We start from the raw sequence: 13,105 nt of genomic DNA, 5'->3' as shown, positions 1-13,105 counted from the left end.
CTGATAAGGCTAGACTGAATCTACATGAGTTCAGCCAACAGAAGATGTACAGGTAATGTGTCTTTTTGATTAATCATTATAAACTGTAATGCTTAAGTTAACGTTCTTGATTAAATGTTCTTGTGAATGTTCAAATTTATTCATCGAAATGAATATATATAGCTGAGATTATATATCACTCATTCTTTGGTAATGGTTAGTTACAATATGTGGGATTTGCAGCTAAAAATCCAAAGAGTGAAGTCTTATCTGTAATGGTTGGCTTTATTGATGGAGCAAACTATGAAGAATACAGATCAAGAGAGAGTAATTAAAGTCAGTACAGTGGAACCCCCCTTTTAAGACCTTCCAATTTAAGACTCCCTCCCTTTTAAGACCATGTTTTCACAGACTTGCTGTTCATAACCTCTGTAAAGTTACCCCCATTTTAAGACTCCCTTCTTTCTAAGACCTGATTTTTTCAATTCTGTTGAGGTCTGAAAGGGGGTTTCACTGTACCTCGATCTGCTTTGAAGATACAGGGCTTTATAATTATTATTATTATTATATGAAGTCTTATATCGCGCGCGTATCTCCAGACTCGGACTCAAGGCGCAGGGATCTATTTATGCCGTGTGAGATGGAATTTTGTACACAATACATCACGCATTCACATCGACCAGCAGATCGCAGCCATTTCGGCGCATATTCTACTTTTCACGGCCTATTATTCCAAGTCACACGGGTATTTTGGTGGACATTTTTTTTTATCTATGCCTGTACAATTTTGCCAGGAAAGACCCTTTTGTCAATCGTGGGATCTTTAACGTGCACACCCCAATGTAGTGTACACGAAAGGACCTCGGTTTTTCGTCTCATCCGAAAGACTAGCACTTGAACCCAGCACCTAGGTTAGGAAAGGGGGGAGAAAATTGCTAACGCCCTGACCCAGGGTCGAACTCGCAACCTCTCGCTTCCGAGCGCAAGTGCGTTACCACTCGGCCACCCATGTTAAAGTGTAACTTGCGTTTCATGCTGTTGATTTCTGGTATGACGTGTCTAAAGTGGAGGTTATAATGGTCTTATTCCATGTTAAAGCCTGGCCAAATCTGAGGGGTGAGTCGAATTGTTTTAATTTTTGCTACTTTCAACAAATATGGCATTTCATTGGTTGTTTATGGCTTTGATCCTATTGTTCGAATGTTGTGCAGATGGAACAACAGTAACAGGACTCTCTCATCAAGACAGGACTTCTTCTAGGCCTATCCCTGTACCATCAGCCTCTCAACCGTTCAGAGAATCTTCAAGTCCCAGTTCTCCAGAATCTCTACGTAGCAGCTGTCCAGTTTCTTTCAGTGGAAGTCCCCCACAATCAGATGCTGTTCAAAGTATGCTTTTGCTTAAGTTTGTTTGTCGTATATAAGCTGGATATGCTTGGGAAAGATTAAAGTCATCGTCATTGTTCGTATGAACATGTATAAGTTTAGAATTTCTTAGTGGTTGCTGTCATCGACGACATGGTTATAATAATAATAATAAAATAATAATAAAGTGTATTTATATTGCGCCTATCCCTTACAAAAAACAAAAATATTTGGCTCTAAGCGCATTACAACATGTGAAGGACTTGGTACAATCAAGTCTGACAAGTACAACAGCACAATATACAGTCGGTCTCTTAGGTAAAAGCAGCTTCGACAGTTAAACACTTCTACTAAAAGATCCTCTAACAATTTACAAACATAGTTAAAGAACATCGAGTTAATAGGAATTAAAAAAAAAAAAAAAAGGTTCTTATAATAAAACTATCTAGCGAACGACGAAGAAGAAGAAGAATAGCTGCAAGTTTTGAAATCAGGTTGAATATATTACATGTCTACGACATTAAGTTTCTTGATTTAATTTTCTTTGGATATCATCTAAAGTTAAAGCAAATAAAAGTGATACATGATACAGCCATGCTTTCTTTTTTGGTTATCATACATTTTAAAACGTGAAAACTGCATTCAGATAATAAGATTTCAGTGAATTTACATTTTGACTCCCAAAGAACAAACCATGATATGTGCCTGTGTCAGTCATTGCTATCTGTGTGTGTATGTTGGTATGTGTGTTGGCTGTCTACATCACAGTCTGTGTGTTTACTCAGGTACGATCCAGGAGCATGATCTTCCAGCGCCAACGCCGGCCACAGATGACTGTCCGCCAGATGGAGGCACAGAGCATGATGAAAGAGACAGTGACCAAGCACAAGCAAATTACAGCCACGGACCTGTGGCTGCAGTGCAGCCGTCTGACGATTATAGAGCAGTAGGCGGTAGAGGAAACAGCATTCTGGGTACGTTGGCCAAACGGATTTTTTTAGTGCCTGTGCATATGCTTCTCTCTATTGCATTTGGAAAGAGACAGTGTATATGAGTGTGTGTGTCATTTTATTTTATGAAGATCAACTTTGTGCTCATGAAGTGACGATTTTTCTTTTCATGGTTATCAGAATATAAGTACTGGAACAAGTGGTGTTTGCAATAAAGTTACTTTTCACACCATGTATTGTCCGATAAACATGAAACTACCTCCTATTGAAATTGCATGCATCACTCGATCACTGTTGCGAGTGAACTTAAACATTAAAACATTGTAAATTGATTTTTATCTCCATGAAAAAATCTCAGAAACAAAGCATGCAGGTGCATTGTGGCTGGTCTTGACTGACTAACATTTCTGTTTCAGCTAGTAGCATACAAAAAATCATCAGACAATGTGAAAACTGTGTATAATGTTTTAAAGAGACTGCCCCCTTTTTTTCAAACAGATACAAAAATGCTGTTAGAATTATGTAATACATGTAATTCATGATTTTTCAGCTGATAGAGATGGTGGAAGAGAAGAAGTATATGACCCTACAGCCATGCATGAGCTGAAAACAGTTCAAAACAGTTATGACAACACAGAGCATGGTATGTACTGTATGTATGTGTTACTCTTCTTTAAATATACTCTGAGTGTTCAATCATTTCTTCCAAACAATAGTAAGGAAAATAGAGAGAAAAAAATGTGTTGGACTCTTAAAAATATCTTGATCTGCAAGCATGCTATTTTGTTAAAAAAAAAGTATGGAAAATGGAGAGAAAAATGTGTTGGGACTCTTGGAAATATCTTGATCTGCGAACATGCTATTTTGTGGAAAAAAAGTATGGAAAATGAAAAAAAAATGTGTTGGACTCTTGGAAATATTAAGGTGTTATGATGATTGTTATTATGGAGAAAAAAAAATGACACAAGTTCTTTACTTGTGCAATTTACAGGGAACGTTGCTAAGGAGTTATAGTTACAAAGACATTCCAACCTCCTTTGAGTAGTAAAACGTTATTGTTTCAATGTTCTCCTCAGCAGACAATTCAAACAAAATGGAGGGGGGGAGGGGGGTATAAATGTACGTTGTACATGCACATTCAGACTTAAATATAACAGCTATACTAACTCAAAGTCTGTATTTGCTTTCAAAGACTGTAAACATCTCACTCAATTCCACAGCTGCAGAATATCACAGCAGTGGAAGGCAACCTTCATGCCATGGCCAAGAATATGACCTAACTTATGTGAAAGCTCCCAAGGTCAGTCAAAAGAGACAGTCAGACCCTAGCCTTTCCACAGATGGGCCAGAGCAAACTCCAGTGAGCAGTCCAACACTCTCACCATCTCCTAATCTGCCCTCAGATTTTTCAAGAGAGCAACAAACTAAAGAAGAAAGTAGGAGAGAAAGGGAAACTCCTGAGGAAGGACTTGGTGAGTCTGAACCCAAAAGAGGTTCCACTACCCCTGAAGGAGAGAGAAGAGAATGGCAAAACCCTGGTGAAGAGTTCGGTGAAACGGATGCTGGCAGTGTGCAGGGACATGACAGCTTCTCTATAACTGAAGGAGAAAATGAAGGACCTGTTATCCAGGATTATGGAAGCATCAGTAGCAGACACAGTGGAACAGTCTCCCTTGGTGCCGAAGAAAGGGAGCATAGTGAAGAGACAACAGTCATTCCACCCTATGTTCACTCTGCACCCCCCAGTCTTCACATGGATGGAGGTGGAAACATTTTGACAGGAAACACAGAGGCTACTGTTCCTGACACCTCACAGACTGGTACAAGAGACATCTATGTTGTGCATCATAAGAACATGTTGTTTCATGATGAAGAGAGCAGTGTTTTTGTTGTGGAATCGAAGACTTCTGAAGAGATCATTCAGAGGGCCTCGGAATCAGGATGTTTTCCAGGTATGTTGTATTTGATATATACAGGTATGTAAACATGCTCGTGCCCTAGCTGTTGATAGGACATACGCACATGTATTGACGGACGACACCCAAATTGCCCTACTTCTAACGGTTCATGCGAGTTTGCATGCCTGCACTCACAGATAGGTTCAGATACAGCCATACTCTAACGCACACTCACACACGCATGTACCCCCCTACACACACACACACACACACACACAGACTTGTACCCGCTAAAGCACACATATACAAGCACACATAAATGTGAATTTATGTAGGCATACAGCACACTTATGTGCAAACATAAATGGATATTTCTGTCCTTTCAGAGCACATTTTACTTGTTTCCAAGAGAAGAACTTTTGAATAAAGTTACACACTCTGTTTGTTCTCCCTACTGATGGGTTTGCTATATTGCTTAACCATTTTTTTCTTTTACATGTAGATGGATCCTCACAGCTTCTTCAGATGACTTGGCTAGAGCATCTTTCTTTTAACCTTTCTTGTTGGAAACTCATGCTGAAGTCTGAAACTTCAGACCCAAACCAGCTGAAAGATCTCACCAAACATTTGTGTAAGGTGCTCCGAGCCTGGGATGCCGAATGCATCAGGCAGGTCACAAAACAACTTCATCGGACTCACAAAGCATTCTTTCAAAGCATGCTGTGGGACAAGGGGCTGGTGGTTTATCTCGGACATGCTAACCTAGAAAAACGTGAAGAGTTGCTGGAGTCGCCCCTCAAAGAAGAATGCCAGACTGCGCTTCTGCAGTTGTTGCCTGACTTTGCACTGGATCATCTTGCCTGGGGAGAGCCTGTGGTTTACGATGAGGAGGAGAAGGAGGATGGGGGGCAGTCTGCTTTGTCGGAAACGATCAGTCACGCTGACACTATCGGTGCAGAAGATATTTCAACATTAACCTCTCTTGCCAGCAGTTCCAGCAGTGGAGAGTCGTTTCAAAGCCAGCAGCCTGTTTCTGTTTCTGCAGAAAGCAATCCATCTGCTCAAGGCAGCCCTCCCAACAGCAACACAGACAGCCGTTTGGGAAATATTTGCAGGTTGTTAGCTGAGGAAGTAGAAAGGTGGGAAACACAGTGGCATCCAAAGGAGCCCCTGGAACAGCTTGACCGGAAGCTTGCCGCTCAAGCAGAATCTCACGGAGAAGAAATGCACAAGATGACAGAGACTATGAAAAAACTTCAAAGTGAGCTCCACAGATGTCAAGGTGAAAGCCAGTTATTGACGCAGCTACAGCAGGAGAATAAGGAGCTGAAAGAGGAAATGGAGGGAAGGATTTTAAGTCTAGAAAAGCAGCTTGAAGACCAGGCAGAAACAATACGTGAGTCTATCCAGCAAGAAAGAATGTTAGCCAAAGAAGAAAGGGAGCAAGGCCAGCTAGCACTGAAAGAAGAAATGCAGAGTAGATGTGCCACACCCCTAGACCAGATGAAGGCAGCGTTGGAAGAGAAGATGATGCAAAACCAGCAAAACATGCTTGAGGAATTTAACCAAAAGCACAAAGAGGAGTTGCAAGCAGCAAGAGAAGAAATGAAACGCGAGCATCAGTTGGGGATGGAGAAAATGCTTCAGAAACAGAGGGAGATGCTTGAACAAGTGACCAAGAAACACGAAGAGGACAAAAATGCAGCACAAGAGGAGATCAAGGAAGATCACCAGAACCAATTGGAGGAGATTAAACGCAACTTGATGAACGCTTTTGAGGAGAAAATCAACATGAAATTTGAAGTGAGTATGGAATTTGTGGTTTGTATATCATATCTGCTTTCTTTTTTTGCCGTTTGTTGTTAGATTTTAGGGTATGCGACTTTGTTACTTTCTGTGCTGCAGGTTCATGATTTGTGTGTGTGTGTGTTTGTGTGTGTGTGTGTGTGTGTGTATGTGTGTGTGTGTGTGTGTGTGTTTTCAAAGCTTCTACTTTTCAATGCGTGCTATTTGAATATAACTGTAACTGCTTTACAACACATGTAATTTTTGGCTCACGTAAGTGTAGCCTATGCGATCGTAACTTTGTCTGTCTGTGCGTGCGTGCGTATGTGCGTGCGTGCGTGTGTATGTCTGTGGTAGAAACTCTAACATTTGAAGACGTCACATTACATTGACGTCACATTATGACGTAAGAGGGTTAGACGTCACGCGAAGGAAGTACTGAAAGTCTCGGTCATTATTATTTTGAGCGGGCCGAGACTAGTTGGCAGTCGTGTCCCTGTAAGTAGGCTACATGCAGACAGACAGATCTAGATCTAGTGTCTCGCTTTCTTGCACAGTTTCACCTATGCTCTTTCTGTGTGTGTGTGTGTGTGTGTGTGTGTGTATGTGTGTGTGTATGTGTGATGGAGTGATTGAGTTTGTGTTACTGTTTGTCGATTTCTTACGTGAGCCTTCATGGCTTCGCCTCTTGTTAACATTATTTTAAAAAAGCAGCCATGCACAAACACCATCTTAACTTTCACCTTGAGATTACCATGGCAAGTCGACTAACCTTGAAAAAAAACACACAAAGAAAACAATATTTATAACCAGTGAACTCGACGTTTGTTTGCAGGCATTACATCATGAAGTCACCAAGAAAGATGAACAGCAGCGGGCCACCATGACGGAAATTCAAAAGCTCCGGAAAGAGCTGGATGATCGTTTGAGAGCTGTTCAGCCCGCTGGTGCAGAGGCGTCTGTGATTGTGGGTCACGTAGAGGGGGTAGAGGGAGCCACGGGGGGCGAAGACTTTGTGACACGCAACCTGTTCTCAAGCGCTTTGGACGAATCTGAGGAGGCCACATTGAAACTGAAAGGAAAAGATGAGGTTGGTTTGTGTGGTTTTGTGTCATTGTGTGTGTGTGTGTGTGTCTGTCTGTCTGTCTGTCTGTCTGTCTGTCTGTCTGTCTGTCTGTTGGGCTGAGTGACTGTAAAAAGACACGCTAGGTTGCATAAAGAAATGTTTATTTTGAGTGAGAGAGAGAGTTTGTGTGGGTGAATGTGTATTTCTCTCTGTCAGTCTGTCTTGTCTGTCTGTGTCAGTGCATATTTGTGAAAGCAAATCAACATTTCACTGTCCTAATCAAAACACAAATTAATCTCATTTTTTTGATGCAGCAAATGGCATCCAACCAGCTCGAAGACAGACTTCATGTACTACCCTTCGTGCCAGGAATGGAGCAAGCTACCTTTGACAGGCCAAAATGTCCCCAAACCATGCTTGTTCATCCTAGATCAGAAAATAGCGGGGCTGGGCCAGACAACATGGGAGCAACTGTGACAGACGTTCCATCTTCACCAAGAAATGGCGCTAGAAGGTGTGTACGTCTTTTAATTGGAGGAAAAGGAACAGGGAAATTGAGGTTGAGGAGTGAATTAAGATACGGATGTGAGCAGATTGAATGCAAACTGTGAATGCAACTGGAGTGGAGTTGGTTGGAAAGGGGGATAGCTGCTCAAAGGAAGAGTTCATTGCAAGGAAACATTTTGTGAATACGGTAATTCTTTTGATGATTTCATTGGCTGTGGAAGAGTTGCTTCCCTTCCAAACAATGAGGCAAACACATGTGGCCAATGATAAGTTGAGGTACATGATCATGGCGCTATAGTGAATAGTATTTCCATTGAGCAAATATTTGACATTAAAGAATCATATCAAGTGGATACGGCATAGCATGCACAGCCAAGCTCATTTTTCAAATTGATGTCATGATCGCCTGCCTCCACTCATCGTCACATGGAAGTCAACCGTTTGCATGATTTCACTGGTGCAGAGGCACGCTGTTCACTAGTGATTGGCCTACAATGTGACGTGTAGCTTGCCTCAGTATTTCTATGGAAAAGCAAGGAAAGCAACTCTTCCACAAACCATAATTATAAACTTGATTGATATTTACAAACATCGTCTATTTGGGTGATAAAGATACATTGATAGGTGTTTTTTTAGAAGTATGTCAACTTTATTTTTTTGATGGAGGGGGTGGAAGGGAGGGGCTGAATTTCTTTATTAGATTTACATTAACAAATTGTTTGCCGTGCAGCAAAACAAATCCTCGAAAGACCCAAAAAGGCAGAGAAAAGAAAGGGGGTTCACCACCTGCAGAGGCTTCAGGCAAAACCAGTGATACTACAGAAAAAGCCCAGGGAAGGTATGTTCATCTGCATACTTACATTAACATATGCCATGTGCTTCTTAATATCTTTGTTACTGTCACTCTAATGTGCTGATATGTGTGTACTTCCACAGTACAAAAAAATACATCCACTCCACAGATTGATTGTCTCTCTTTGACATGCCTTACAGGGACAGACTGACTCTTGGCCTGTGTAAACTTTGCATGCAATACTATACTCCATCCATTTTGTCAGAAAACGTTTGATGTCTGTATCCCAGGCTTTTATGTTTTCAGTATGTGCATGCATGCACAAGTGTTTGGATGAGCGCGCTACTGTGATTATTAAGCCTGTGAATCTGTGTCAGCCAACAATAACAAGTGTTTGTGTGTGTATGTGTGTGTGTCTGTCTGTGTGTGTCTGTGTCTTTGTCTGTGTGTCTGTGCCTGTGTGTCTGTGCCTGTGTGACTCTGTAAATTGCATGTGACTTCATGTTTTTTCTGCATTTTTACATTTAGTCAAGTTTTGACTAAATGTTTTAACATAGAGGGGGGAATCGAGACGAGGGTCGTGGTGTGTGTGTGTGTGTGTGTGTGTCTGTGTGTGTGTCTGTGTGTGTGTGTAGAGCGATTCAGACTAAACTACTGGGCCGATCTTTATGAAATTTGACATGAGAGTTCCTGGGTATGATATCCCCGGACGTTTTTTTCTTTTTTTCGATAAATACCTTTGATGACGTCATATCCGGCTTTTTGTAAAAGTTGAGGCGGCACTGTCACACCCTCATTTTTCAATTAAATTGATTGAAATTTTGGCAAAGCAATCTTCGACGAAGGCCGGGGTTTGGTATTGCATTTCAGCTTGGTGGCTTAAAAACTAATGAGTGAGTTTGGTCATTAAAAATCGAAAACTTCTAATTAAAATTATTTTTTTATTAAACGATCCAAAAACAATTTCATCTTATTCTTCGTCATTTTCTGATTCCACAAACATATACATATGTTATATTTGGATTAAAAACAAGCTCTGAAAATTAAAAATATAAAAATTATGATCAAAATTAAATTTCGGAAATCGTTTTAAAAACTATTTCATCTTATTCATTGTCGGTTCCTGATTCCAAAAACATATAGATATGATATGTTTGGATTAAAAACACGCTCAGAAAGTTAAAACGAAGAGAGGTACAGTAAAGCACAGCGCAATCGCTACCGCGCCAAACAGGCTCGTCACTTTCACTGCCTTTTGCACTAGCGGCGGACTACGTTCAGTTTCATTCTGTGAGTTCCACAGCTTGACTAAATGTAGTAATTTCGCCTTACGCGACTTGTTATTTGTGTGCAAACAGATCAGCAACAGCCTCCTCAACAGAAGTCGGCAGTACTGAAGAAGAAGACTGTAAGTATGATTTTGATGATTGTTTATGAAGCAATGTTTGGAAATTCATATCTTCCTTCAGTATGAAGAGAGAAATGGAGAGAGAGAGAGAAAGAGTGTGTGTGTTTGTGTGTGTCTGTGTGCATGTGTGTGTGAGTGTGTGTGTGTGCATGTGTGTGAGTGTGTGTGTGTGTGTGTTTGAGTGAGTGTGTGTGTGTTCGTGCGTGCGTGTGTGTGTGCATATCTTGGTGTGTTTGTGTGAGGACATTGTCAAGATCATTGATAGCAGCAAAGATACTGACCACAGCTGATTTTACATTTCAACAGTGACAAAAGCAGAGCAGTTTCTGGACTGGATCAGTATCCGTGGAAACCTTTCTGGGTCTGAGGATATGGCAAAGACCATTTCAAAAAGTGTTAATGCTGCTTTGAAGGAAGGTAAGATGTTAACAGTTACAGTGGACCCCCTTCCCTCGTCCTTCTCCCCCCCCCCCCCCCCCCCCCCCCCCCCCCCCCCCCCCCAACTTTCAAAACCTAAATAAATCTGCGAAAAATTGTCTCAAAAGTGAGGATGCAGACTTGAAATAGAGGCTAATTTGGAGAACATATGAACCTTAAATCAGAAAAAGGGCGGGGATGTAGCTCAGTCGGTAGCGCGCTGGATTTGTATCCAGTTGGCCGCTGTCAGCGTGAGTTCGTCCCCACGTTCGGCGAGAGATTTATTTCTCAGAGTCAACTTTGTGTGCAGACTCTCCTCGGTGTCCGAACACCCCCGTGTGTACACGCAAGCACAAGACCAAGTGCGCATGAAAAAGATCCTGTAATCCATGTCAGAGTTCGGTGGGTTATAGAAACAAGAAAATACCCAGCATGCCTCCTCCGAAAGCGGCGTACGGCTGCCTAAATGACGGGGTAAAAACGGTCATACACGTAAAAGCCGTGGGAGTTTCAGCCCATGAACGAACAAAAAATCAGAAAAATAGGGTTTTAAAAGGGGGGAGGTCTTAATACACTGAAAGCGGAGATTCTACGGTGCAGTCATCCCCTCTGAAACTAAAAACTGGACACGAATGATAAGCGCTGGCAAAAATGTACCTGTAATAGTATGGTGTTAGGTGTTTGTATTCGGAGGCTATCGTAGGGTCACACTCTCAGCCACATCAGTACAACATCAGACGAATGTCTATCACTAAGTTTATTCATTAAAGTATAGAGCATAAGATGTAAGCAGCATACAGTAACAGAGCTGAGCACAGAGTGAAACTCATTGGCATAAGGATGCTGTGCTGGAAGAAGTTTAGGGTGCACAATGTACTCTTATTCTAACTGATGATACCAGACCGTGGGAAGAGGTCTGAGAGATAACAGTCAGGAGAGGCTGGGTGGTGGCACAGTTGATAGTACTACAGTACCCAATTTGATCTTTCTCAAGAAAGGATGTTGAGACTTTTGGGTATGTAAATTAATTAATTATAAGAGTGATTGTAATTTGTATCTTAATGATTCTTCTTCTTCTTCTTCTGCATTTCCAGCCATGCTAACATTTTCAATTCGGTCTGTAAGGCAAAGTCCTCAGTCCGCCACAGCGATGTTGCTGACCCCCACAGCTTCTCATGGGCCTCCAGTTAATGATTCACATGTGGTCTATTTCAGAGGAGGCACCGGCACCTCGAGCAAAGTGCCTGGACACCATTCTGTGTCTGGACGTGTCAGAGAGCATTGTGAGAGGGGGACATCTGGAAACCGTCAAGAAAACTGCCATGGATTTTGTGGATGGTACTTTTCTTTTACATTTACTTTTTTTTTAATAATTTGTGTGCTGTGTAAAATTAATACCCCATCATTAACTTTGTAACTTTGTAAATTTGTATTGGTTTGAACAAAATTGTATTCAAAATATGAGACATGAAACAATTAACAGTATGCAACAAGGACACAGACTCAAGCAAAAAATCTTATTGTACGTGCACCAAAACAATACAATATTACACAAATCTTCATGATGGTGGACTTAAGTTTGTATTAACAGGCATTTTTTACTTTGACACGGTGGTATTAAGGTATGGAATATCTTTTCTTCTTGTAGAGCGCTTACATCTCTTTTTTCATAGATCATTAAAGAAGAACAAATTACAGGGTTCAGGTTATCATTGTCTGGCTTTGGTTGATAAGGTAAGTTACAACTGAAAGGGCAGATTAATGTTGCTTACTTCTGAACTGGTTTCCAAGTCAGATCAAATCTGACTTAATTAGTGCATGAACTAACCCCATTACAATACAGGAAACATGCTGGCAAAATACATTCTCAACATTGCTCAAGTTTTGCACACTTGTTCCCTTCAGGTATTGAAGATCTGATGGACGAAATGGACTTGGAGGAGAATGTTGCAGTGGTGGCTGTGGGGGGTAATGCTCGAGTGGTTCAGCATCTCACCAACGATTTGACGCTTGTCAGAGACGCCATAGGTGAGCAACAGTTATGTGATAATCATGCCTGTCCAAGATGGCGTAGAGAACAGCAAGAGTCAGATTTCAAGAGAATTGCCTTTCTCTTGATTGTGGTCATGCAATTTCATGCAATGTTGAATTTCTTTGAGAATATGTTGGTGTTTATTCAGCAGTGTTATATTTTGTATACTACTAGCTGTTGTCCCTGTCATCAGAAGACACTTGCTGAATCTGCCAGTCTCCCTTTATTGTGGTGTTCTTTAACGAAAGGGACACTTCTGATCTTGAACCAGCACCATGACACATCTACTACCAGAGTTATATAGGTAGAAGACCCGAGAACAGTGGTGTCCTTTACCCAGGGGTGTCCTCTCATATTAGACGGACTTCACTTCACAACTGTGTTGAGCTGTCTTGAGCTCCTTTTTCCTGATGATGCCTTGATTTGTATTTGTAGGAGAGGACAAGCTAACGTTTCAGTTTTGTCACGTTGTCATAGTGAATGATCATCACAGATGAAGAGTACATTTTGATTACTGTGTTTCATTGGTTCTACCTCCTATGTGTCCATCACACCTTGGAAATTTAGCTGACTGATAATTACTACTGTTCTTCAGATACCCTTGATGACAGTGGAGGACGCTCACCCTTCATGCAGGCCTTACTGGTGTGTCTGGCAGCTAACAAGGGAAGAGGTTGGTGTATTTTTAAAACTACGAGTATGACTGCCCAAATGGTGGGGGAAAATAGCCATAAACGTAATAGCTTAGCTGTACAAAAGCACGAGTGTACATGGGAGTTGTACTGCAGCCCAGAAGAAGTCTTTCACGTGTAATGTTTGTGTACTTGAGATTATTCCACTTGCTCTGCACACAAGCAACGCATACATTCATAGTCTCTGATTTTAGGTTACTCTGAGTGTAATTTC

At 41.3% G+C, this 13,105-nt stretch overlaps 1 protein-coding gene across 2 annotated transcripts in view; it reads left to right on the top strand.

Moving 5' to 3' along the window:
* The window catches only part of LOC138979920 (uncharacterized), a 28,329-nt gene that overhangs the window by 2,818 nt on the left and 12,406 nt on the right, over positions 1-13,105 (top strand). For both annotated transcript variants that reach the window (XM_070352703.1, XM_070352698.1), the window contains exons 3-15: positions 1,191-1,367; positions 2,129-2,317; positions 2,844-2,936; positions 3,514-4,245; positions 4,694-5,994; positions 6,812-7,066; positions 7,357-7,556; positions 8,280-8,387; positions 9,701-9,750; positions 10,057-10,167; positions 11,383-11,505; positions 12,073-12,195; positions 12,795-12,872. In XM_070352703.1, the coding sequence (XP_070208804.1) occupies positions 1,191-1,367; positions 2,129-2,317; positions 2,844-2,936; positions 3,514-4,245; positions 4,694-5,994; positions 6,812-7,066; positions 7,357-7,556; positions 8,280-8,387; positions 9,701-9,750; positions 10,057-10,167; positions 11,383-11,505; positions 12,073-12,195; positions 12,795-12,872 (3,540 nt within the window). The remainder of the gene's footprint in view (positions 1-1,190; positions 1,368-2,128; positions 2,318-2,843; positions 2,937-3,513; positions 4,246-4,693; positions 5,995-6,811; positions 7,067-7,356; positions 7,557-8,279; positions 8,388-9,700; positions 9,751-10,056; positions 10,168-11,382; positions 11,506-12,072; positions 12,196-12,794; positions 12,873-13,105) is intronic.

Source organism: Littorina saxatilis, linkage group LG1 (genome assembly GCF_037325665.1).
Source record: "Littorina saxatilis isolate snail1 linkage group LG1, US_GU_Lsax_2.0, whole genome shotgun sequence".
Lineage (NCBI taxonomy): Eukaryota > Metazoa > Mollusca > Gastropoda > Littorinimorpha > Littorinidae > Littorina > Littorina saxatilis.
This window is presented reverse-complemented; position numbering and strand designations above follow the sequence as displayed.